The 27150-nt window shown below is 40.4% G+C and overlaps 2 protein-coding genes across 11 annotated transcripts in view; both read left to right on the top strand.

Moving 5' to 3' along the window:
- Positions 1-2459, top strand: LOC311251100 (hereditary hemochromatosis protein homolog). Its single transcript, XM_084343388.1, has 2 exons — positions 1-222; positions 537-2459. The coding sequence occupies exons 1-2, from the start codon at positions 165-167 to the stop codon at positions 1535-1537; spliced, it is 1059 nt and encodes a 352-aa protein (XP_084199514.1). The 5' UTR covers positions 1-164; the 3' UTR covers positions 1538-2459.
- A 5428-nt stretch (positions 2460-7887) lies between these two features.
- grin2bb (glutamate receptor, ionotropic, N-methyl D-aspartate 2B-b) overlaps positions 7888-27150 on the top strand; it is a 104167-nt gene continuing 84904 nt past the window's right edge. For 3 of the 10 annotated variants that reach the window (XM_084363841.1, XM_084363849.1, XM_084363840.1), the window contains exons 1-4: positions 7888-8029; positions 9267-9684; positions 18088-18228; positions 18694-18916. In XM_084363841.1, the coding sequence (XP_084219967.1) occupies positions 18908-18916 (9 nt within the window). In that variant the 5' untranslated portion in view covers positions 7888-8029; positions 9267-9684; positions 18088-18228; positions 18694-18907. The other 7 variants (XM_084363843.1, XM_084363842.1, XM_084363844.1 and 4 more) reach the window with 7 other exon arrangements.

Genomic DNA, 27150 nt, shown 5'->3' with positions numbered 1-27150 from the left:
TGTGATCTGCCTGGAGACACATGGGAGCTGGATTGTGATTGGCTGAGACAGTTCACACAGAAAGTGAAAGCAGAGAGACGGAGAGAAACAGCACGAAACAGACGGATAAAAACAGAGTGCTCAGGATCAATACAGCTTCCTGAAGATCAGATCATCAGATCAATATGTTTGTCGTCCGGCTGATGTTTGTGTCTCTGTTCGTCCACCAGGTGATGAGTTCAGGTAACAAACCAGCTGTAAATGTGTGTTTGTGTCCTTCAGGGTGTTTAACACAAACTGAAACATCCTGAATATCATTTATTGTGATTATTGATTCTTTGATTGATTCTGATTCAGATTATCAATGATTCCTAAAGTTTTCTGAGAATTTTCGGCACCTTGAATTGAAGATACTTCGACAAACGTCTTCTATTTCTTATCTCTGGTCACATGACCTCTCCCTCAGTGAGTTCAGGCTGCTGCGTCGAGCCTCAATTATTATGTCAACACCATTATGATGATGTTTCTTCTTACCCAGAATGCTTTGCTCCTCTCAGGTTCAGGACGACACTCTCTGTGGGTGTTTTCCACCTACATCTCAGGGACGACCCCGTTCCCAGAGTTCTCAGTGGTCCTGATGCTTGACGACATTCAGGTGGGTTACTTTGACTCGAAGACTGACCGGCTGGTGAGTGTCAGTGGTCAAAGGGCGGAGGAGGCAGAGCATAATCCAGTTCAGGAGGCTGTGTTCCTCCTGCGGGAAATGTTTAACAGCATGAGGGAGAGGCTGGAGATCGTCAAACACCGCTCCAACCTGACGGCAGCAGGTGTCCACGTCCAGCAGAGGCTGACGGGTTGCGAGGTTCTGGAGGACGGACAGCCGGCACTCATCATGATCAGGGATGGTTCCAATGGGCAGGACGCAGACAGCCTGATGTACAACACAACGCATTTCACCTACAACGGCTGTGACAGCTGGGAGTGGAGTGCCTCGATGAGAATGCACGTCCACACGCTCTGCTCAAACGTCTACCTGCCTATCTGCACCCGGGTGCTCAATTATCTGGTAGACCGCGAGAAGAACCTGGTGAGGCGTCGGGTCCGCCCTCGAGTCCGCTTCATGACCAAGCAGGTGGTGGGAGGGGCTCGGGTCACATGTCTGGCCACAGACTTCTATCCTCGCCACATCAACCTGACACTGCTGCGGGACGGCACACCCGTGGACGAGGACGAGCTGACCGGCGGCTCTGTGCTGCCAAACGGCAACGGCCTGTACCAGGTGAGGAAGAGGCTGACGGTCAGTGAAGAAGAGCTGCAGAGGAAACACAACTACACCTGCGTCACGTCTCACCTGAGCCTGGACAACCGACTGGAGGTGAGCTGGAGGGCGGAGTTCTCGCGCTCCCACAGGACTTACATCATCTCAGCTCCCGTCGGCCTGACGCTCGCTGCCGTCCTGCTGATGGTGCTGCTGTGGTGGGGGAGGAGGTCAGAGGGCATTGCCATGGAAACACAGGAGCAGCAGGAGAGGCTGAGTGTAAATAGAGAAACTGATTGATGAGTCTCAGTCTGCAGGACTTTTGTTTTTTTTATGACTTCTTTTTTCGCTGTCAGAAAAGTTGAGATTCACACACAAATGCAAGTATAAAGGACATTATATATAGTCCTAATGGTGATTTAGAAATATATCAAAGCTCTGCCAATTGTATTGTGTTGAACATGAAATGATTTTGTAACGATTACAATGAGGGTCATGTAATGTTTTGCCATAATTATAATGAAAGTGTTGAAGTTAAAACATGATGAAAATAAGAAACAGTTAGGATCAAAATGAAGAAAGGAATTAGTTAAAAAGTATTTGTACGCAGCTGAGGTTGAGAAAGTTGAAGTATCACGATGACAGTGCAAAGATATCACCAGATCATATGTCATCGAGCACTGTGCACATACTATATTCCTGAAGTATGATGTGCTCAGAGTCTGAGAGATGCGAAGGGGGGCCAATCGAAAAAGTTTATAAACCAGAACCACAGAGAGAACGGGGTTCTTCCTTTTGCTTCTTCCTTGGATCAACACGAGACATATGTGAGCAGCCTGAACATCGCAGAAAGGACTTCAAGAAATTCACAGCAGGAAACAACAAGGAATTAAGAGCACAGCAGATTCACCATTTTTACCAACCAACTGTGGATAACAATTGGGACATTGGAGTTCTCTTGTTCACTCTGCCGGCATGAAGTTTGGACTTTGGTCGTTAATTACCACAAGGACTTGGACTTTAAGCAGGAAGGGAAAGGCTTACTGGAAGGCTTGACACTCTCAATCTCTACTACATCTAAGTATTTTAACCAGCCTCAGATCTCTTAGATTAAGCTTTATTATATACTGAATTGTGATTTTTATCAATAGGTATTCTTGGTGATGATTGATAGTAATTAAGATAAGTATGAGCTGTATGCCTTGCCCTTGCTAAAACTATGCAATAAAACCAACATAATGCAGAAAAAGTAGAAGTTGTGGACATTGATTTTATGATTCTTTGATGGGAGTAAAAAGTAGGTGATAAGTGTGCAAAATATCTTAAAGGTTCTTAAAGGCTTTTCTAGCCTTACACATTGAAATAGTCCCTCAGGGTTTACAAAAAGCCCCTAAAATTCAACCTAGCACCAAACCAAGTGCACAGATCATTTACAGGAGAGCTGTCATTAACAGGCGTGGCTGGTGGTTGTATCTGACTCAAGGGCTAATCAAGTCAGGTGCCAAGTAGAGGTGGGATTTATGGCTCTTTGAGGGGATCCGGATCTTGGTGAGCCGTTCCTTTCAAAGAGCCGTTCAAAAAACTGGCTCATTTGACTGATTTTTATATTTATTAAGTTTTAAGAAGCCAGCCTGGTGGTAACTCATTTTATCTTGGAAATAATCACTGGGAGGTTTGATGGGGTGAGATTTGGAACAAAATAATACAAAATTAGATATCCCACCAATATCTGAGTTTGAATTATTCTGAAATATTGATTATAACCTCATTTGACATGTGTGGACTAGATTTTAAAGTCTGATCTGGATTCATTGTAAATATTCCACAAGGTTGCGCCATATCACAATGCTTTGACAGTGACATCACTATTGCCTGAGTCAGTTGGCTCTCTTCTCACCTCTGCCACTTTCACTGTTGGGTGTTGTGTTTTCAAGTGTCTATGCAAATTATTTGTTGAACCGGACTTAAAAGAAATATTTTTCTGACAAATATTGCATTCTGCCTTACTGTCTTCCACAAGAGAAAAGTGCATCCAAATGCTGCTCCGTTTCCTTTGGCTCATTTTGTCCAAACAACAACGTCACGACACATGACAGACTGACTGTCCTCCTCCTAGCAGTCCCTATTTAAATCACATTTTAAAGTAACGACTTGTATGTTTATGGACCTAACCCTTTATAATGGAGAGCTGGTCCAGTACCTCCTGGACAGGGGTATACTTGGGATCAGAGTGTCTCTGGGCGTGAGATGGTGGACAGGTTGGATGTCTGAAGGACGGACTGCCCCTCAACGAGCACTGCGTTGGCAAACGCACATGTATCAATGCTCATATTGTTATATTGTTATATATTATATATGTTTGTCTTGTCATGTCATTACAGGCTACATTATAGAAGCTATAGGTCTGCTGTGTTTCAAGTGACTGAGCCTACAATTAAAGATATTTATTCCTCTCTCATCATATATCAGACTGTGATATCCTCTGTCTGCTCGTCACTGAGTCCAGGGCCAGTCCTTTATTTAAACAGATCAAGGCTGTTTAACTGTTCTGTAGAGGTTATTAGAGTAATACATTACTCTACACAGACAGTAATATTGTCATGTAATAAATTACTTTAAAATGAAGGTAACTAGTAATAAGTAATATATTGCATTTTGAAAGTAGCTTGGCCCACACTGTGCCACTCCCCAGTCCTGCTCATGGAGGCACAACGGTGCGATCCGTTTGAACTGTGAAGCCGGACTTCCTCGGTTCTGTCAGCAGTTTCAACTGGAGCGACCCTGAAGTCCAGTTTCCAACCTGGAAAGTGTGAAGCAACCTTCACCTCACCAGCCCGACTCTGACTCCAACACAGTGACAGTAGAGTTAACTGTTTACTTTGACTTCTGTTGTATTTGTGTCTCATTAAATCAGTCTGACACACGACTGTTAGTGTGGATGTCATGTTATCAGCTGATAGTGCTAACTATGGCTAAATATTGCTAACTATGGCTAGCTATTGCTAACTATGTCTAGCACTGGTTGTCTGACTTGTTGTATGACATCATATCCACTTCAGACTGGTTACCTGAGGCTCGGTTCTGAATCTTTCACTTGTTCTTTTAACTTGTCGTTTACAGCTGTAAACATCTTGTCGCCGCAGTATGTTTACAGCTGTATGTCTACACCTCTTTATCTGAAACCGAGACAAGAGCGAGTAAAAATGTGGTCAATTCCAAGAAAGAGACTGAGACCTTCAAAAAGTGGTCTTGAGACAAGACTACAACACTACTGCAGACAGATCACAAGAGAACATCAGTGTTAAACATAATGGTCGATACATAATTTCTTGCTTCAACTGCAGGATTAGAGGTGAATGCCTCAAGTGCATTGGTTAGCATGAAACAAGAAAACCTGCAGCGCTTGATTAAAAGCAGACCACCACCAAAAGTACTCAGTACAAATAGATCAGACTTTTACTGAGTGAATAAAAGAAAAGCTCTATAAAGGTGGTCAAAGATTTTCCTAAATTCTGATCGACAGAAAAGTTCTCTGAGTAACCAGAATCAAAATGACTATTCATCTTGGTATCATCAATGTGCACAGCATATAGTGTGTGTTCATGAACCCCTGATGGTGGCGCCAGTAGAAAATCAATAGGCTTCTTTGTCCGGGGAGCTTGAAGCACAGAAAACAAATTTGATTGACAAGTTTGGCCTGATGGTGGCGCCAGAGCAACAAAAATGTGACCAAATATTTAAACATGGGACACAACCTCACCAAGAGGCATGAAGAACAGGTGGAAACACACAAGAAAGGCAGCACCTGTTCACAGGGGTGTCCAGATGGTCCATAGAGAGGTCAATGAAGCTAACCACACAGAGGACAACAAAACCAATGAAGAAACTGGATACCAGAGTGCCTGGTTCAGAGATTATTTGGGAAGACTGAGTTTCGGGCAACTGGTCTCTGGGAGGAAAGGAGAGGCTGCCACAAAGACCTGAGAGATATGGCCTGTGGCGAGGTTCAGACAAAGCATAGACTACAGGAAAATTGACAGAAAGTAACGCAGATACTGAATGTGGAGGTAGACACAGTGATCTGTGCAGCTGACACAATTTGAGGGACCTGATTGCTGCAGACCAGAGCTGGTAGGTAACAGAAAATAGAAGTTCACCTCCAGCTGAAGTTGAATAGCTGTACATTAGACCAAGCTGACTGCAACAGAAGCAAGAGAGATAGGCAAACTGGATGACTGCCAGGGAGGTGTCTAGTCGACGGTGATGAGAGTGGTTTATTGGGTAATGAAGAGACAAACCTGGATCCAAAGGTGCTGCCTCGATGTAAACCCTGGAAGACGACAAGGCGATAGCTCACTGCCTGAGTGCTGAACCACTTGTGGATGTCTTGGCTGACATTTTCCACCTCTCACTGCTCCAGTCCGTAGCCCCCACATGTTTGAAGAAGTCTACCATTATCGCTGTCCCCTGAAAGACGATTGCTCTCTGTCTGAATGACTATCGCCCAATGGCACTCACCTCCACCATCATAAAGTGCTTTTATAAACTTTCATCACCTCCTCCATCTCTGACTCACTGGACCCTTTGCAGTTTGCATACGGACCAAACAGATCAACGGACAATGCCATCGCTCTATCCTCCACATCCTTCATGGGGTAGGCTCCAGGTGTGACAGGACTGAAAAGGCTAACATGAAACAGGCTGATGACGAGACAACAAGGAAAGAGACCAAAGGATATGTGACAGAAAAACAGGTGGAGTCCGAGCTGCCTGAAGCACCAGCACTAGTGGGGTGGCATGCAGGCAGAGACAGAGCCAGCTGAGTCAAGGGCCATAGCCTCAGTGGCACAGGAGGTTATGGCCAGAAGGTTGTCCATCCCTTCAATGACACCAAGGACTTGTGTTTGGACACTAACAGTGAATGAGGTTTTGGGCATTGTCTGATGAGTGGACTCCTTAAGCAAGAGTCAGGAGGCCTGAAGAACTGCAGCTTTTGTGGTTGTTAGAGCCAACAAGCAGTATACAGGGGTTAATCCAGGCTGGTTTAACCTGACGATATCATTGGAAAATCAAAGGAAGGCGGAAAAGGGGAAACCTAACCATCTTTCTGACATCTCTGCAGTAGCAAGCCTTGAGACGTTGAAGGCTCTTGATTCTTCGAGGCGGGGTATTGTGCTGAAGACCAGCGGACAGAAAATGATGAAAACGAGAGGCCATAGGGTGTGCTCCGATAATCAGTGTATCAGATTGCTTAGCCTCCCCAGGAAAACTTTGGCTGAATAGGTTGTCAAACTTTAGATTTGGGAGTAGCATTGCAGATTCTTTCCTGCTCGTGGCACCGTGGACCAACTCTTTTACCTTGTAGGGGTATGAGAAATTGCCCATCCAGTTCAATGGTATGAAGCAGAGATGGATCCAGTTAGGTCACTGCCTTTGAGCTGAATCCGACTGTCTTCTTTACAGGAGTTTAACATGGCACTGGTTTAGCGTGCTGGTCATGGCTGAGCTGCTAACAATGCTGTCAGTCACCAGTGAGGAGAGCTCTGTGGGTATAACCTGCTGATTTGTTCAGTGGCATTATTCTGTTGTCAACTCCCTTCACTGACAACACAGTTTGTCCAAATGTGGTTTGTCTATATGGCACCCCACAGTCCCCTCTAGTGGTGGCCCTGGAGCTAATGCCAGTCGGCTCACATTTTGATGAACTCAATGGAGGAGCATATTGAAATTTTTTACATTCTCAAAGCTAAGTAGATTATGTTTTTCAAGGATGATACACAGTTAAAATAATTGTGTTTTTTGTAATCACAAACTTTTATTGCTGATTCTGTTAATTTAAGTGTCTCTCCGCTTGTGAGCAACCTGACTAGGCATAGTTTGCCTTAAATTTTGAAAGTCAAATTTTACTTTGACAACTTTTTCACATGGCTTTTAGATGTTAATGTAGAGTGTAGTACGACCCCAAGTTACTTGAACACATTTACAGTGTCAAGTCCCTCCCTCTACTTTTAATTTAATTAAGTAGACAGAGTGCATAATTTAGATTTCAACCCTTTAATTTCTAACCTTATAACTTATAATTGTGACTTTTTATCTTATAATTTTGACTTATTTCATAATTTTGGCTTTTTATTTCAGAATTTTGGTTGTCTTAATCTTATAATTTATAATTGTGATTTGTTAATCTCATAAATTAGATTTTTAATTTTTTTTTATAATTTATAATTATGACTTTCTATCTCATTATTTTAACTTTTTATCTCATTATTTTATCATAATTTTGATTTATTTAATAATTTATTTTTTTATCTTATAAGTTATAGTTCTGACTATCTATTAATTTTAGCTTTTTATTTCAATAGTTTGGTTTTGTTAAATCTTAAAACTTATAATTATGACTTTTTATCTAATAATTTTAACATTTATTTTTTATATTTTATTAAATTAATTTTATTATTTAATAATTTCACTTTATTATTATCTAATTTTGCCATTTTATCTATATAAATATATTTTTTACTCAAGGCTAAATTGTCATCATTATTCCTTGAACAGGCAGAACTGGACACACACAGTGACACACACGCAGTGACACACACACACACACACACACACACACACACACACACAGTGTCGGTGTAAGTGGTCGTTGAACTAACTGGTCTGTGACCGTCAGTTCAATTAACAGCACAAACACACCTCGTCTCATTTTGTACAGGGTAACAGGGTAATTTAGATCCTTTCCTCGTGTCCCACAGAGCCACCCCTTCATCTGAGATCACCAACAACATGGTAAGTGTGTTTCTTTCTGTCTGTCCATAACTTTACATCCATAAATACAGTAAACTCTGAAAAGCAGTTAACTGGCGTTAGCTAAATGAGTTAGCTGGTAGTTAGCGTTAGCTCAAAGAAAGTCGAGTTTGGTTGTAGCTATTTGTTTTAAGTAAACATAAAATTATGTGTTCTGGATCACGAATTATATTCAATTAAGGAATTACAAATGAAGGCATTTCAACCGGAGGTTAATGTTATATTGCCACAGCCAAATGTGAACTAAAGATGGTTAAGAAGAAACGTTGTTAAGTCAACATCGTGTAACACTTTTGATAGCTAGCTTAGCGTTAACTTAGCAAAGTGATGAATCTGTATGTAACATGAGGTCAGTGGCATCATAAGTCTTGAAGTCAAGAAGTACTTCAATAAACTTGAAATACCACAATAAAAAAACACTTAATTACAAATAAAAGTGTTCAAATGTTCAGGTACAGAAGTATCTGTAGTAACTTTATAAAAAGCCTCCTGTGGACAGGTGTTGTAAATTAGCATCTGTGCATCTGGTGCATGTGCATGATTGTACTTGCAGCACATACAGTATGTTCCTGTTATGTCAATGTCAATAAACTAAAGCTTCAACTTACAAACTTACTTTTTGTCATGCAGAATGGTCCTGTTACAGTCACGCTAGGTTGTATTTTTGTATTTTTACTATAGACACATGAACATGTGGATTATTTTTTCAGCCAATAACGCTAACTAATAATTACCTGCTTATCGATAGGATAGACGATAACTTAACAGTTTTGTATTTAAAAATTCCTAAACTGTTGTTCACTATCACTACAGGGGTAAGAAAGGGTAGGAGGATGAGAAAAACTAAGATGTAGTGAGCTGAGATGGAGGATTTATTCGATCTCTAATAAGATGTATTGTGTTAAAACCTGTGAAAAACTGTACCAGAGTGTTTAGATGCTGCCCTCGTTAAGTCCATGAAAGCAGTTTGGTTTCATATTATCATCTCTATTTATCAGCTATAATTTAACTGATACCATTTAATAGCTAATAACATAAATATCTGAATATTGATGATGATTGCCTGATATATATCTTGCATCCATCCTAGAAAACCTACTCCACAGGACCGATTGTTGGTCTTAGGTTCCCAGTTTGAAAGATGACACATTTATTACTATGTATTTATAAACTTTAAGCATCCATCCATCCATTTATGTATTTTCTTCCACTTATCCAGGATCAGGTCGCAGTGGCAGCAGGCTAAGCAGGGTATTACAGACATCCCTCTCCCCAACAACACTTTCCAACTCCTCCCTGTGGATCCTGAGGCGTTCACAGGCCAGATGAGATACGTAATCCCTCCATCAACTTAAGGGTCTGCCCTGGGGTCTCCTCCAGGTTGGTCTAAGACACCATTAATCGGCTTAAAAAGGGAATGAGTACCTCACCCAGAATTGGGACTCAGGGGCTTCCTCCTGGAGCCAGACCTGCGAGGGGAGCTCACTAAAGAGTGTCTGGTGGCCAGGCCCTAGTCCACAGGGCTCGGCCAGGCTCAGCCCGAACAAGCCCCAGGGAGTCACCACCCAGTGGACCCACCACCAGGCAATGGCGGGGACATGATCGTCCTGACCCCTGGCTTCACAGACTGGCTCAAGGTGCTTAAAGCATTCATGAATTTTCATATTTAACAACACTTAAAAATGTCTTGGACCAGGCTATTAGTTTGGGGATGACAAAGGATCATGGCTGTAGCAGTTTAGCCACCACTATGCTGATATAAACAAATTCTCACTAGACATAATAACAGCAACGAATTCAGATGAGAAAAAATGTCTTTTAGAAGAATATTTTGCCATGTGCATTCATTTTAAATTGATAACCTTTTAGTAACTAATCTCCGACATCCCCTCATAGTTAACCATTTTATTACTTCTTTATTTAGGGGATTATTGAGAGCATTTCACCAACTACAAAGAAATAATCTGGCAGTAACAGAGAGCATTAGAAGTCTGCAAGAAATGAACTCTTTGACTTAGAATCTTTTCCCTCTCATAATCCTTTTTTAAACAATATGTATCCAAATAAATTTCCCTATAAGTATATTTACATTTTGAAAAAAGGGGGATGTTCTGTATAGTATCAAAATGGCACATTAACATGCTGGGAGATAATCCAGTCAGTTATCTAAGTTTTCAAGCTCAAACAAAACAAACAATCCGACAACCATAAAGGATCCATGAATTTGTTTACTCCATCAAGTATGGACGTGACTGTCGTACATAAGAAACCCATTTAGACCACAGTTTGATAAATGTGTTCAATTGTAAGCAAAATGAAGAAGTGATTTTATCCATTACGGATTCTTCATTAACTATATCTGTCCATTTCTCATTGTGGGGGATTCAGAAAGCAGCCAGTGCCTAGTGATGTTTTGTTTTTTTGTTTTTTTAAAGATACTACAACACCCAATACATACTTGTTAAAGAGGTAAACTTAAATGGTATTTTCATATAAAATATGGCTTCCATTTTTATCTCATCTTCACAGTGTAACAACAGAGGGAGCCGTTGCTTCTTTATTGAAACAGTTTTCTTGACAATTGTTGCAGCAGCCCTTCTTTACTGTAGCATCTATCTAATTCACAATCCTATAGAGGGACCCACCTCCACATCACTGTCGGCCTCTCTCTCTCTCTCTCTCTCTCTCTCTCTCTCTGGAGGAGGGGGAGGAGAGCGAGTGAGCGCAGTTTGAGTTGTGCTCTGCGCTCCATGCCAGCCAGAGGTGTGTTTCGGCTCCACTCTCTGTATCTCTGGGAAGCAGCAGCACCCCACCATGCAGCCAGCCTGAGTGCCATGTCTCACAGCTGTGTTGGCAAAGGGTTACAGCTCATCTGAAGGGAAGGTAGCAGCTTGCTTTGAGGAGGACAGAAGATAAAAGAAGACTGACCAGTTGCAGAGAGAGGGGGGATATAACTGACAGCCCCCCCCCTCCCTCGCCTCACTAAACAGAGCAAAAACGGAAGGCTTTGGAGTATTCAATTTTTTCTTTCGTTTTATATTTTTCTTATTCCTCATCGCGGTGCTGGGAGGTGCTTCATCTTTTCATATAGTCTCTCTCTCCATCATTTGCCTCCTCATCTATTTCTCCATCTACTTGGTGTATAATTTCCTCTATTTATGAGTGAGAGAAGAGAGAAAGGAGGGAGGAGTTTTCTTTTAATTTTTGTCCTTTCTTTCCTCCTCTCCACTCTTCCCCCCCTTTCACCAAACCATATCATACCTGTCGGTCCCTCTTTGCCATTTCATTTCTGACCGCTGCTGCCATCACTTCATTTTTTTTTACCCATCCTCTGCCTCTTTCTGTCTCTAAAATCTGATGTTATATGAACTTGGATGAATTTTCTTCAAAGACAACTAAAAAAACTCCTCATGAATGACTCTTTTTTTTCCCTTTTCCTTCTCTTTTGGTCCCTCCACACCCATTTTCTTTGCATCACACTCTTGCGGGATTCTTAAATGTTACTCTAGGTAGGTTAACTATCGTTTAGTGTCTGTCTATCTGTCTGTCTGTGTGTATTTGTGTGTGCTTTACGTATACATAAAACACACATTAACACACACATGCACTCGCACACTAAACTATGTCTAAAAGATCAGCGTTCAGTGAGTCGATATTGGTCTGGTCTCGCACGGTTTTTGCACCCTCCTCCTCATCTGTTCTTCTCATCATGGCAAAGTGCACCCATTTTTAATTGTTGTCGTTGAGAAATCTTTTTAACTGTCCACATGTCACGTCCCCTTTTCCATTTGATAAAGATATTTGTTTTGCAACCTGTTGCGATGTAACAAGGGAAGAAAAATTAAGTTTAGTCCTGTGGGAGAATGAAATTAATTTTTCTTGACACTTCCTTTCATTTTAGATCATAATTTGGCAAAGTTGGGACTATTTAGTCTAAACTAAATGATATTCTCTTCATGTGTTGAGCTGCATTCAAAGTTTGGTGCTAATGGCCACCTCAAGTCATTAAGAGTGTATCCCATTTCATGCTTGATTTGTGCTCATTTTCATTCTGCCAGTCCATCAGCAGCCATTAGTTCTCTTACAGCCTCTCACACAACCCTCCCAACGCACACACACATGCACACAATCCTAAACCCCAAATACACTCCTTATTAGCATCAAAATATTTCTCAGAATTGAATCCTCGTGCTCCTGCATGATTTTCGATTTTCCCTACCCTCTCTTCGATCGGTTTTCACACGGAACTGGCCATTTTTCATTCCTGAAGCCCTTCACTTGTCTTCATTCTCATCCTCTGTGAGGCAAGAGAGACCGGTTGGCATTAGTTGGATGTTGAACAGTGGATTAACTGGGTAATGCCTTGCGGTGGATTTTGAGGTGTGTTAGACAGTGTGCAGGTTGTAGGTAGAGACAGACTGATAGACAGATAAAAATAGATAGAACTTAACATCCCATCTCATCACCACCCCTCTCTTCTGCTCTGTCTCATTTTCCTTCTTTCTTTACGTTGTGTTTGATGCTTCGTCTCTACTTCTTACTGCCACACCTTTTTTGGGAGCGCTGGTTTAATCATTGCCACTGCTAGACTGTAAGTTTTTAGCCTATATGTGCGTGGACATCTACCCGATATTGACTGTGCGCTTATGGTGAAAAATTACACCCAGTAGCGTAGGCCCACACCAGACCAGCCACTCTAATCTCCGCTCTCCCCTCATGGACTGATAAAGTGGCTTAATAAACACCTCTGTCTTGATTGTTCTGAGAGTGGGAAGTCATCATGAAGGAATATGAAGGACCGCTCGTTTTGCTCTGTCTTTGCTTTTGTGTCTCAACTCTGCTCCTCTGTAAAACATCTCCACTACAGTCTATAAATTATGTGTTACAGAAAAGAGTTAATTAGGTGAGTAGTGAATGAATATAGCACTCACTTACCTTTCGCAACTGAGTGTATGCACATGCATGAACAGTAGGTGTGTGCACTACTGACTCTGTGCGTGCGTGCGAGCAAGAGTGTGCATGTGTGTGTGTGTGTGCATGATATGATGGAAATTGTATTCTGCATGAACTTTCATCGGTGGCTTCTCTGTGGAGGGTATTTTTTCTTATTTTTCCACCACATTTGCTTGTTCTGTCAAACCTTTCTTCACCCTGCTGTGACTAATTGGTTGTTGATCAGGCCGTGTCTTTGATCTTCATCCGCTTTCTGTTTATTTACTATTGTACCTCTAAGAATTTCACGCACTATCACTTCTCTGATTTTGAGCGAGAGAGATTACTCACTCAAGGACTTTTTGTATTTCATGGCAAAAACGCAGCCCAAAGTTAATTTATTCTGTTAATTTGGTTAAATCTCTCTCCCATCAGTTGGCTCTCTCAATTAGTCCAGCACGGTGTGCAGGTGCATGCATTCATTTAAAGTCCTCTTCCTTTCCTTATTTTGCATTTCAGTTGAATGAGGTTTGTTGTCCAGTACTAATGAAATGTGAAGTCCTGCCCTTCTGGTGTGCCCCACGGGACCTTATTTTGGAAATAATGTGTACAGCAGTGAATGGCAGTAAACAATGCATTTTTGATCCTGTTTTAATTGTGCCATGAATCATATATCTGATCTGTTTGAGGATTTAAAAGGTAATTTTCCAAATCAAGAAAGTCACAGTTTGTCGTAAATACAGTAAAAATACCATCTAGTTTTGTGTAAAACTGCTCAGTGAACGTCTCACTCAATATACCTCACTCACACCAACATGGCCGTCACGTCGGCACTGAAAAGGTTTTTAAAAAGGTGAAAATTTAAAAATGTCTGGCCATATTGACAGCTGCAGTTATGTTAAAGGAGACTTAGTCAGTTATTTCAGCTAGCGAATATATGGGACCGGCTCTACTGTTGGGTGTGTAGTGTTTCTAAAGACAGTCTTATATTTCGGGCCATTCTCACTCCCAACGAGAGATTTGTTATAAATGTAACGTAAGTAAGTGAATGTACGTAGATGACGTAACTGATGTCTCATATGTGATATCACTTTCGATTAGTTATTTCAACCCAAAGTATAATCTTTTCCTAAACCTAACCAAGTAGTTTTTGTGCCTAAACCGTCAACGTTATTAACTTTTCAAAAGTCACGCTTCATTTTGAAAGTGTTATCGGACGTTGCATATAACGTACTAGTGCTAACTTGAGCATTGAGCCCTTTCTATGCAACACTGACACTAGAGGTGTAGGTAGAGCATCATAGTTTGAAGCTTATTGGCACTGACCAAGCTGTCGAATTAGTTGACAAACTTCAACTTTCTTGCATTGAAAAATGAACTTTTAAATGAGCAAACATCACATGTGTAATTCATTTGCATAATTCTAACTATATACAAATATTTGTCTCTTATCATTCACTGCTGTACATATTTTATCTGAAACAAGGTCCCATGGTGGTCCACCAGTAGGGGCTTGACTTTGCCTCTCCATGCGGATGCCATCCTCCTCCTCCTCCTCCTCCTCCTCCTCCTCCCCCTCCTCCTCCTCCTCCTCATTCTCTTCCATTTCTTGTTGTTTCCTGCTCGATGGATCTGCAACAGATCTCTGAAAATAAATCACAGATCTAATGTGACTCATACACCAGGTTCACTGTATCAGACTCTTCAGCATGACCTTAATGAGCACACTGTACATTATATATATATGACGTACTGGGCTGTATGCATCAGAGTGCATCGTGTATTGCCTAAGTGATCCAATGCTGTGTTAGCTTTTCTACAACCAGAAGACTTGTTTTGACTTGAAATTGTAATTTAACTAGCTAATCAGCCGAATAGCTAATTAATAATGGCGTAATTATTCTTAAATGATGAGAATGCATCATTAGGCAGACGAGAGCAAACTGAATTAATTCTTAATTGTGTACACATAAAAAATCTAATTATTATACATTTCCCAAACCAAAGTGAATCCAGTCTGTCTTGTATGTTTTTCTTGTGCTGCTATCTTAATAAATAAGTCTAAATTTGACCTCAACAACACACAATACTTAAGTGTAATAAGACATTCTGCTGTCACCTAGTGTTAAAAAATGTCAGATTTTTTGCAAACTTCAAACACAACTTTTGGTTGACTTTGGTGGCGTTCTCTTAAATATTCTCCATTAGCAGAGTAAAAGTGTGGGCCCCTGCTCTAAAAGTTTCAAGTTGGTTTAAACTGTGAGTGTCTTTAAACCCAAACAGTCTAAATGATTTAGGATTTCTTCCAAAAGAGTGGTGGGATGTTGCCCCGCTGTGAGCAGAGCATACATTATTTTAAATATAAAGGCTTAAGAGGCCACGCTCACCTCTTGGGTTTCAGTCTAATGAAGGGTTTATGTTCAAAAGACGAGTCATTAAGAATGTGTGGGGATTGTTAAAATCTTTAGATGCTGAGCACGATAAGACAGTTGATTTCACTTTGTGCCGTCTGTAATGTAAGGATCGTCTGATATGTTTTCCTACATACTGATATGTTTCAGAGCTGATTTGGATATCGATTATAAGTAATCATGGAGACTGATAACCGATCCTCGAACTGATTTTTGATTTGTGATAAAAATGAAAATCTTGGAGTCAAAACATGAATAACAATGTTGAAATGTAACTAAGTACAATTTACTCAGGTATATCTATTTTCTGTTACTTTTTACTTCTACTCCACTACATTTTATTTGATAACTTTAGTTATTACTTTGCAAAATTAAGATTGTTCAGTGTTGATTGTGACATGTAACCATTCAGATAGTACCATTTTTTAAAGGTCCAGTGTGTAGGATTTAGCCCCAGAAATGCAATATATTATGCCTTTTAAATTTATAAGAAGGAGTGGGTCCTCTTCTACAGAGTCTGCCATGTTTCTACAGTAGCCCAGAACTATATATATATATATATAAATATATATACACACACAAAAAAAGCTTTATTTAGTTGTTTGATGCCAAAGTTTATTTAAGGATATACTGTGTTATTCTGCATGAGTCAAGCTATCTGTGTCATTTTAATACTACTATGAGACTCAGAGATAATTAGACTTTGAAGGAGTCAGACTCAGAAAGATGGATTTTTGTAAATAAAATTTGTTGAATGAATAATTCATTACAGTGCCAGACGGGATTAAAATTCTACACATGCAGATATCCTCTGACAAATTCTCCTCAGGCTAAATTGTGTATACCTACATATCCAGCGTCCTCAAAATACACAGATAAACGCACACACATACAGATATATCCCTGTGAGCATTCACGTTAAAATGACAGGTCCTTTGATCTATTAAAGACTTGAAGGGTGAAATATAAGAAAGCATAATATGCATTATTGGGTGCAACTTATAACAATTACTTTGATCATTGATTAATCTGTCCATTGAAATCGTGAATCAATTTCAATATAAAATGTCGGTAATGTAGGTAAATATTAAAAGGTTTTTAAAGTTTTCCAGTAGGATGGAAGAGAATTACTTTGGCATTTTTGCTGAAAGAAATAACGAGAATAATCTATTATCACTGATTAATTGATACATTTTCTGTTGTTTGACTCACCGTTTACACTCCATTAGAGATTTTGACAAAATTAAAGCAATTTTCCCTCACCACAGAAAGTCCTCAAATTTTTAACAACATAGCAAATATTGAGTTGCCTGATTGTTCTCCTTCTTTTTGAATTATAACATCCCCTGATACTGAAGCAGCATCAAATTAAAGTGAATCATCAGAAAAGCTGTTTTTTTCACATTTGATTAAAGCAGGGGTGTAAACATTTTATCTCTGGTGTGTTCAAAGGAACTTAATTAACCACCTTAATATCTACATCAGCCTACAATCAGTAAAAGCACAGCATTGATTAAAATACGTAAATTTAAACACCTCACATCAAACCTGCATTAGCTGAAAGGAACATGTAGAAAAGTGTCACCGTAACACAAAATATGAGCAAATACGAGCACAAGGGAGGGCCAAATTTTGAATTTTGAAACACTAACACACTCTGAAACTAGAATGGCAATCAGTAGAGTGCATACCTCCGCCAAGGCCCCACAGTCCGCTTTAATCCAATCAAGCCTAATGGAATATCAAATAAAACATATTTAACTGCTTGATAATACTCAAATTATACTCACTCATAGATACCAGCCACCTAAATACACCTGATTTTAATTAAGGAAAGCATTGAAAAATGCCTTATCTTACATTGTTAAAGAAAGTAAGAGAACACTTTTGGATCTGTCCCTTTATCTGCACCCGCACCAAAAGTTAATGGGGTCTATTCTGGGCCAAGACCCATCCTCCATACATGTTTTGTGGAAATCAGTTCAGTAGTGTTTCTGTAACGGACACAGGCAAAAACATAACCTCCTTGGTGATGGTAGTAATGACAGATAAACATTTGGAGTGGACGATAGGAATCAAATCTGCGTGTGTGATTTTAAATTGAGATATTAATAGAGTAAATTGTTGGGAAAAATCAACATTGAAACTGTTTAAGGATGAAATACAAAAACAATGCCCATTTTGGGCAAATACTAGCAAATCAAATACCTGACAAATCAAAGTTCAACGTCACATTAATGCAGCAGTCATACAAAAAGCCAATCAATCCAATAAATAAGCCTCGAAACTGTTAAATTGCAACAAGTGCCCTAATGTCACCAGATTTAATATACCTCGATTTAAACAGTATGGCAAAATCGTATCAGGGTATCATGTTGGGACCCATTTATAACGGCTCTGTGACCCACTTTGAGTAAGCAGCCGTAGTTTAAGAAACACTGGAGTAAAGGAAGTATAAAACAAAAGCGCTGTGAGCATCTTCCATGAAGAAAATCACACAGTGATATTACTAGGCAACAGCGTTCAACACATTCAGATTGCAGCGAAAGGGGGCATGTAGACACAGCGGCTTGACTGAGTTAAGCCTTGACCTCGGAGGCAATTGACTTGTGTACACAGTGGCATTCAGCCTTCACCAACAACACGGCCATCCACAGCCGCACTCGGCCATCTGACTTCTCTTCTTCTTCCCTTCAGACTGAGAAAGAGAGGAGCGCAGAGCGGGCCGGCAAACTGATGATCATGACTGGCTGAAATAAGCGAAGGCAAGGAGGTGAAAGAAAGCACAAGAAGAAGGAAGGGGAGGGAAGAAGAAGAAGAAGAAGAAAAAGAAGAGGAGTACGTACACACACACACACACACACACACACACACACACACACACACGCTCACACACGCGCACACACACAGTGCTGCTCATCTCCTCATCTCCAAGGCAACTGTGTTCACACACTTGCAGAATTCTGGGAGGAGACCTCAGCGAACCGTATCACCAGCGTTGGATGAGAATCGGATGGAAAGAGACAATTGAAGGAACGTCCCCCCATCACTCATCATCTTTTAGCTTCTTTTATTGAGTTCACGCTGACATTTTGAGTTGGTGAACTTTTATATTTCTCCAACGTCTCAGTCAAATGCAAATTTAAGCCAGGTTAGGTCTGCTTCCCTGCAGAGGCCACTTTTTGTTTTTGTTTTTCTAAGCAATCCACTGCACTCAAAATACAGTCTTCATGTTTGCACGAAAAGAATTTTAATGAATGATTTAATGCTAATTATTGTAAATTTTGTACATATTAAAAACAGTCGTCCTCCTCCACTCTGATAACACCCCAGCATCGCCCACCTGCACCCCCGTCCAACCCGAGACCCTTCGCCCTGCGAGACCCACACCTGAGTCTTCTGTGCGTGACTTCATCTGTCTACCATCCCTTCATCCGAGGCTATGAGAGGAGGAGTCGAATCCCAGATCACTCCATCATGCCAGTTCTGAAGAGCAGAGTGGAGATCCGGGCTGGCAATGTTCAAGGTAGGCCAGTGATTCAAGTAATTGGATTGTGTGTGTGTGTGTGCGTGTCTGTGAGCATTCCCTGAAAGTTTTCGCTCAAAAATTTCCACTCCATGTTCGCTTGCTGAGTTCAATTTCAGGTGACTTTTTGCTTCAAACTTATTGTATCACAAATCTTAATATTGTCAATCCATAGACTACAGTATCTGTTTGATAAATCGATAAATCATTCAGTCTATAAAATCTCAGAAAATAGTGGAGAATGTCCGTCACGGTTGCCAAGAGTCCAAGGCTATATCTTCAGATTGCTTGTTTTGTCCGACCAACAGTCCAAAACCCAAATATATTTGGGTTAAAATGCAGAGGCGGGAAGTAACAAGTACAAATACTTTGTTTTTGTACTTGTACTTCTTGCTTTTACTCCCTACATTTTAACAAAAATATCTGTGCTTTATACTCCTTACATTGTCAAAACAGACTTATAACTTTGGCTTTAATGTATTTGAGGGGAATTATCGATTATTTTGTGTCATTGTATCATTGAATGCGGATAAAAGGCGTGTTAGTGTCTTGTATCTGCAGAGATCCTGCAGCCCTCCGCCTGGATTTTATTATTTTCTCAAGTTTTTGCTGTGTTTGAGACGTTTTACCCAACATGTCAGTATCTGATATCCTGGGAATGAGACTTAACAATCAACTCTCTTTCTGGTGCGTTTGCGAACAGCTCGGACAAATCGATTCTACCTTTACGTGTCATAGTCTTTAAATTATATTAATATGACATGATGTCCAGTTAGCTTTGTGGGAAACTTTTTACTTTTATACTCTCTCTTTCACCAAAGTCTTTTTCTACACATGTATTTGTACTTTTACTTGCAACTATACAGTATATTTCTGACAAATGACTAATTGATTCATCAATAATCATTCCAGCTGCAGTGTATCTAAAATAATTTCCTGCGTTGAGTCACTGCCGTAATTGTTACTATGCAACGGCGGTGAGCGTTTTGTTTCCTGTGTTGTCCATTAATTAAACCGCAGAAATTGTCCTCATTGTCATGATAATTTCATGTCATGTAAAATGTCAGAGGAGTTGGGACTAATGGGTCGAAACACATCTACAGATGTTTCATGTTGAAGATTAGATCGTGCAGCGTTGTGTATTTTGTGGCGACACATCTGGTGCTTCTTAAGTTAATAGCCTCAAGGATGAGCCTTATGGTTTGTTTTGGTCAAATTAGGGAATCACTGGGCCTTATTTTTCTTGAAAGGTAGAAAGTAGGCAGCAGTTCACTGGGCTGTACAGTTTTGTGACAGCGACCCAGCACATCACTTCATAATAATGTATTCTGGAAATTGGCTCTGAACAAAACGTTGTAGAGAAATCTTCCAAGAATCTGTATGGGGTATGATTTTTAGTGCTTTTTCAAAGATGGTAAAAAAAATAAGTATTTAATATTTTGACAAATAAAATTCATCTCTAAGTTTTAATGAACGTGTAGAAGCCTGCGGTAATGATTTCATTCTGAGTGAGACCAGCAGAGGAAATAGAGGGACAAGAGGATGAAGGGAAAAAACATTCATAGCGCAAAAGACAAATTGTCTTTTTTCGTCACACATTCTCGCTCGCTGTGCTTTGTGAGGGAGCCCAGTGTTGAGATAAGGGATAACGAGGCAGTAGCTTCAATAAGCCCATCAAAACGCAGAGTTGTGCTGCTTCACAAGGGAAAACAGGTCTAGACAATAGTAACCGTGTAAAGCGAGAGAGAGGGGAAGCTGGAGCTTATTTTATTGCTGAGCTTGTGCTCCTTTCAGCAGCCGCTCACGAGTTTGACTGATAAAAGGCACATTTAAAAGTTGGAGGGGCGCGTAAAGATAATGGAAAGACTTGTCAGAGAGGCAATGTGACAAAGAGTACAAGGGAGGAGATAAAGCAAAAATCAGCTCAAGAGGAGAATTCACTCATGACGTTCATGAGCGCAAAATGAACTTTTAGACCAGCGGAAAGCGTGTTTGAACTTTTACAGTCATTTTTCCGCGTGTGAACATTTTTTTTGCAACAGAAAATGTGCAAAAATCCTTCTGCGTTCTGTCTCAGCGTCTGGCTGCTGCCAATGGATTCAGTCCAGGATTCGTCTCTTGGTGGCATTGCGGATTAGATTCTTGGCTGGATTTTTTTCTTTTTTTCTTTTTTTTGCTTTGGATGAGACTAGTTAATGCTCACACATCTAAGCTTTTTCACATTCTCATCGACCGACTCAGGATCTGATGTAACTGTCTGATTATGATGTTGAAGTGTGACTTGGAGGAGGTGTGTGACTTCTGGTTACGTCCCTCTTTCTCACAACACAACAGCACAGAACATCAACACAGAGACTGACCCACTCTTTCTGCTCCTTACTCACATACATATGCTGCACAGACACTGCATTCCTCATCGCAATATTTCAATCAAACTTCATCTTTCGTCTCAACTGTTGGGTATTGGCTGACACTGCAGGCTTGAAATGGCTGCATGTGAACTGTGTTTCTAGGGCAGATTTCTCATCAAAAAAACAAAAACAAAGGGGAGAGAACGTGACGGGGAGTAAGCAAGGGGTTAAGGCGTGGCAGACAGAAAAAGAGACAGGCAAAGATCCAGGCGCAGGCGGTAAATCCAGAGGGAGCGTCACTGACAGTGGATGAAGGAGGCAGCTTTGTAGACAGATGTATCTCTGAGTGCGTAAGCAACAAGGCCTAGGAGGGGCGTGTTGTTGCGGCGTCGTGTTGCCTCATGTCTTTGGAGAGTGGGTTGGGTAGAGGGGATTATGGGATCCGAGCGTCGGCTCTCTTGTCAGGCGGGCGGCGCGGTCCCTGTTTTGATCGGTGGACCGTGAACAGAGTGGCGGCAGTGAAGTGTCGTGAATATATGGGCGGCGAAGATGTTGACGCTGGAACTCACAGCAGACAGCCGGCTGAGTCAGTTTTGGATACGAGCCTCGTGTGACCAGCTTTACAAATGTTGATTGAGTCGTTGAAGGATTACAGGTGCTGAGCAGCCTGGTGTTTATTGTTTACTCAGAGCCAGAGAGAGCGAGGGAGAGGGAGAGAGAGAGAGAGAGAGAGAGAGAGAGAGAGAGAGAGAGAAAGTGCAAAGTAGTTACACAATGCCTCAGAAATACCTCTGTCATCCATGCATTTTCAGATTTTCCCAAGAAATGATCCACACAGCACAATAATAAAAAGAATATATTACTGACTCAGTTTAATGCAATCTCAAGGCTGAAACAGGCTTCTCAAGACTGCACATAGCCGTAGGCAAAGGGCACCGCAGTCTTTCATGTGGCCCTTGCTTTTATACTTGTATATATCACTTGAGAAATGCTTACATTTTTTATTTTTCTGTTTCAAACCTGCTTCCTGATAGGAGTAGGATCTAGCATTTAGATTGCTTGACGTGCAGATCTTCACAACATATTGTGCAGTACAACAGCCCTGCAAGAACTCTTTAAGAATCTGGTGATAATGTTAAGATTTTGTTTAATCTGTTTTAAAGGAGTGTTTTCGAGGGTTAGGGAGGTGTTTCTATGATGTTGTCCATCCTGTTTAAATTAATGAAGGTAGACTAAGAAGAAACACCTGTAAGCAATTCAATTCAACAACAACACAAACTGCAGCTTCCAAAAGGACAAAAAAATTAACATTAAAACAAAAAAAATCAAACTAAAATGAATTAGACAGCCACGCGTGATTAGTCTGAATTGATTGAGGTGCAACTCATCTAGTTTAATATTAAACTATGTTGTAAAATGAATGTTGCTCTGCTCAATCTAACTTCAGATATCAAGCTAACGTAAACAGCCTCACAACTACGATGTCAAATCCAGAATGCTTTTTCACACACACACACACACACACACACACGCACACACACACACACACACACACACACACACACACGCACACACACACACACACACACACACACACACACACACACACACACACACCAGTTTTCAAAAAGAGGCAATTATTAGTTATAATATATCTTATATCTCATATTATCTTATATAAATAAGATTTCACTTTGGGTTCTGGGAAATTGTGCCGATCATTTTAGCAATTTTTTGACATTTTAAAGGTACAAGGTTCGAGGTCATCTTTTGGTCATTATACAACAGAGTGTTGCATTATGAAATGAAAGTTCTTAGAATCCTTCATGCTACACAAAACACAGAACATATATACTGTCAGTTTTTTATAAATATACATGAATAGGTAATGCATCTTTTGAATTTGCATAAATTTGCGTATGTAAACAGCAGCAACAATCTGGTGATGATACTCTGGTCAGCTCCTTCACATCGAAAGTTTAAAAAAAAAAAAAGCGACTAAACAAATAATTAATCATGAGAATAATTGGCAGATTGCTCTTAGGTTTCTCCATTTTGTGTTAGCCTTGTTTCCTGAAGGCAACAGGACATGCAATGGATCAGATGGACAGTGCATTTTCAGATTTTAATGTTAATTTTCCTGCATGTTTAAATGGTAGTTTAAAAAAAGGAAGACCAGACAGACAGTATTTAATAAACTGGATTTTTACATACCATCCTGGTTTTGTTAGAGACAGAAACTCAAGATGCCTCTTCTACCTCTCCTCCTCTATACCAAGTCATGTGTGACTGTGAGAGAAGGAGGGAGTGCTAAGAATAGAGAAAAGGGGGCCCAACACTGTGATGCCGCCTCTACCCAAGTTGCTCAGCTTCGTGGTGTGCCGTTCTGTTACTGAAGTAAGCAGGCACTCAACCATTTTTACTGATATCTGTTTGTGCAGGCTGTGCTTACACTGAACAGAGTACAAACTGTATCGCTGTGTAAGACCTTTCAATTTTCATTGAGATGTCAGATGCAAAAATGGATTTTCAGATCTGTCTTTCACCCGGCGTATGTTCACTAATAACATGATCAGAATGGCTGGCACATGCAGAAATTTCATCAGAAACTGTCACTTTTCATGTCATGCCAGAGGGAGGCTTTTTGAAGCTCTTCCATTGACAGTCAGGGAAGAGAGTCAGGTTTATTCGTATAGTTTTTTTTCTTTCCGACAGATAGAACAGAAGGCAAGATCTACAGGCTGAGAAAAGGGTCGAGGTGCGGAGATGAGAGGAGCCGATGGAGGGTGTGATAGCTGAACAAGATTGAGTGTTATTTGATGATAGTGTCCTCAAAAGGCGCTCAAGAAACAGACATCAGGACTCACAATAAATCACGTCACGCAGATGGCTTTGCTAAGAGGGGATAAGATGATAATTATGTTTTCAAAGAGGGAGAGGGGAATGATGAACGAAAGATGAGGAGCACAAAATATCTGATTGAATCAGGAGGAGAAATGGGTCTCATCAACAGTTTGTTACTTATTTTTTCATGTGCCATACAACACTTATAATACCTGTTGCAAGTAAGGAAAAAAAATATTGTTTTCATTCCCATCTTTCACAATTCTAAAAGCAATCAAAAATCAGATTCTTCTGCACTGCTTGCTCTGTTGTCTTGTTGATATTTCACAACTTTTTAGCAGTGCTGTTAGCAGGTGGTAGCTATTTGACACCTCCAGTGGCTGTGTTTGCTGACCTGCTCCAGGTGTAAATGAATCTGTCTCCATTTGACCCTCTGTGGAGGGAACTTGTCAATTCATTAGCCGTGACACGACGCTGCAGAGGTGAGGAGGAAATTGCCCCTCCACATATACAGACTGGAACATGAAGGATCAACACAAGCTCAGTAGGGAAGAGCTGCAGTTGTCGGGTGTCTATTTATTTTTTTTCAGACAAAGTGGAGGAACAGGTGATCAGTGACACAGAGGCGAGGCCGAAAGGTAGAGCAAACTGCACAGGGGGTAGATTGGAAGGTGATGTAAGAGGAAAATGGGACATGTGTCTGGGGCTCTGTGGCCACATTTAGGCCTAAGTGGAAGGGAGTGTGTTGGCTTATATTACTCAGATTTATTTGTGTTGGATCAGGCCTGTGTAATTAGAGCTTGAAGTGAATGTTCCAGGTTCATGTTCGATGAAGTGATTTTGATAATCACTTCAGTCATTTTTCAAGCAAACATGCCCATTATTAGTTCCAGCGTCTTAATTTTGATCATTGTAAATTGAATATCTTTGGGTTTTTATAAACTTTTAGTTGGACAAAACCAGAAACCCAGGTTTATGGGACTATAATAAAGGTAAAGACAAGACTGCAAACCTCCAGTCTTGACACTTGACTCCAGTCTTGTGGCCAATACACTTTATTGGCCACCTGTCAAATCGAATACAATCCAATACAACAGCTTGGCCATACATTCATCCTTCACAGAGATAATGTTGTTCAGTTTAGTTGACACTACTGGACAAAACGTGCCGTGTTTCAAACTTTTCACCCTTTTTTTTCCCTCGATATGACAAAAATTCAGCAGTAGGTCACAAGTTCAAGGTCAATGAAGGCATGACTGAACACATTTGCTATTTTTGCATGAAGATATAAACATCAAGCTGTGCACGAAATGGGTTGGTAAAGTGGAAGAAAAATAGAAAGGTGTGGTAATGATTAATGATTAATGCTCAGCAAGTAACATTACTTGTCACACCTTTGAAAAAGCTTTGCACATTACAATGGTGCCTTGCATGCTTGGCTCACCCAGTGGAGAGTGCAAACCAGGTTCTCCGAACAGGGAGATAATGTAGATGGAGTTAAAAGATTTAAAGAAACCACAAATATGCAGCTTAAGCCAAGTTGTGTTTTCATTTGTGGGGAGACTTAAACCCAGTCATTGTCTGTATATAATGATAAATAGTTTTGTGTTGTAGAACAGTGACGCACAAATAAAATCACCCATTAACCCACCAAAATCACTAACTGCCCAAATTGAATTTTCATTTTATGTAGTCGTGCACACTCTGTTGGACACAAAATTACCAAACAAATGGAAGAAGGGCATTTAAAGAACAGAAAAATAGCTACATGTTGTAGACTTGTATGTATTAAAGGTTAAATTCATCCAAATATGAAAATACATTCAATTTATACTCACCCCCATCCTGATAAAAGGTCAGGGGAAGTTTTGTAGTCCACAAAACATTTCTGGAGCTTCACAGCAAAACATTGCAGCATTTTCCTAAATAGCTGAAGTAGATGGGGACTTGTTGTAAAACATATGAAATACAAACAACAACAACAATAATAAAATGGTTCCAGTTTGTCGCAAGCGTAATCCAAGTGTCCGAAAGCCCTGAGATCCCAAATTGATTTTAAAGGCGTTATTTACACCCTTTTAAAGTTGACATCTTCCTTTAAGCTGTTAAGATAAAAGTGTTGGCACCCCGTCTGAAGTGGGTGAGTAAGCTTATTGCACGTTGAGGGTGTAAATAAAGTCGTTTTAAATCAATTTGGGATCTCAGGGCTACCAGAAACTTTGGTTATGAATACGAGTTTATGGAGCCAATTTATGTTTTTATTTTTGTTTTAAAACAAGTCCCCATCTACTTCAGTTGCTCAGGAAAATGCTGCAATGTTGTTTTGCTGTGATGCTCCAGAAATCTTTGTGGACTACAAACCTTTACCCGACATTCCTACGGCATGAGGGTGAGTAGATAATGACTGTATTTTTATTTTGGGTGAACTTACTATTGTGTGTCTCTGCACACCCATTAAAACTGGGCCCAGAGGGGTTGACTGACATGTCATTAGATTATTAAGACATAATCTAAGACACTTCAAAAGGGTGTTTTCTTAAATATTTATTATCCATATAACTCTTTAGATATATTATTTGCATTACACTTAAATAAACTGTCTGACACGGCACTGGTACAGAGGGTTTGCTTGCGGGCAGTGCAGCTACAGGTGCAGGCAGAGGTGGAAGGATGCTGCGTGAGGGACTACGGAGGTCTTGGGCTGGTGTGAGGCCTCAGGTAATTAGAGGAATTATAAAACAGACAAAGTGGATTGTGGGTCGTTCATTACAAGTAGTCTCTTGAGTCTTAGGCGCCATAGGCTTGCTATCGAAACCTCAAGAGAGCTGTAGCTGTTGAATGCTCAAATTTTGCCACCGGTAAAGTAGTAGATATCAAATTGACTTGGAATGTGGACAGAATACTCCAGTATTATGTTGCAGTTTTTCAGAAAGGCGAGTAAAAGAAAACCCAAAAGGCTGAAAAAAGCATGTGACTGGGTCTTTATAGACTGCGCTGCTTCAGATAAAAAGAGGCAACATATTGCATCAGACTGAGTTA

This window comes from Pagrus pagrus (assembly GCF_965226575.1).
Source record: "Pagrus pagrus genome assembly, chromosome: 2".
Lineage (NCBI taxonomy): Eukaryota > Metazoa > Chordata > Actinopteri > Spariformes > Sparidae > Pagrus > Pagrus pagrus.
This window is presented reverse-complemented; position numbering and strand designations above follow the sequence as displayed.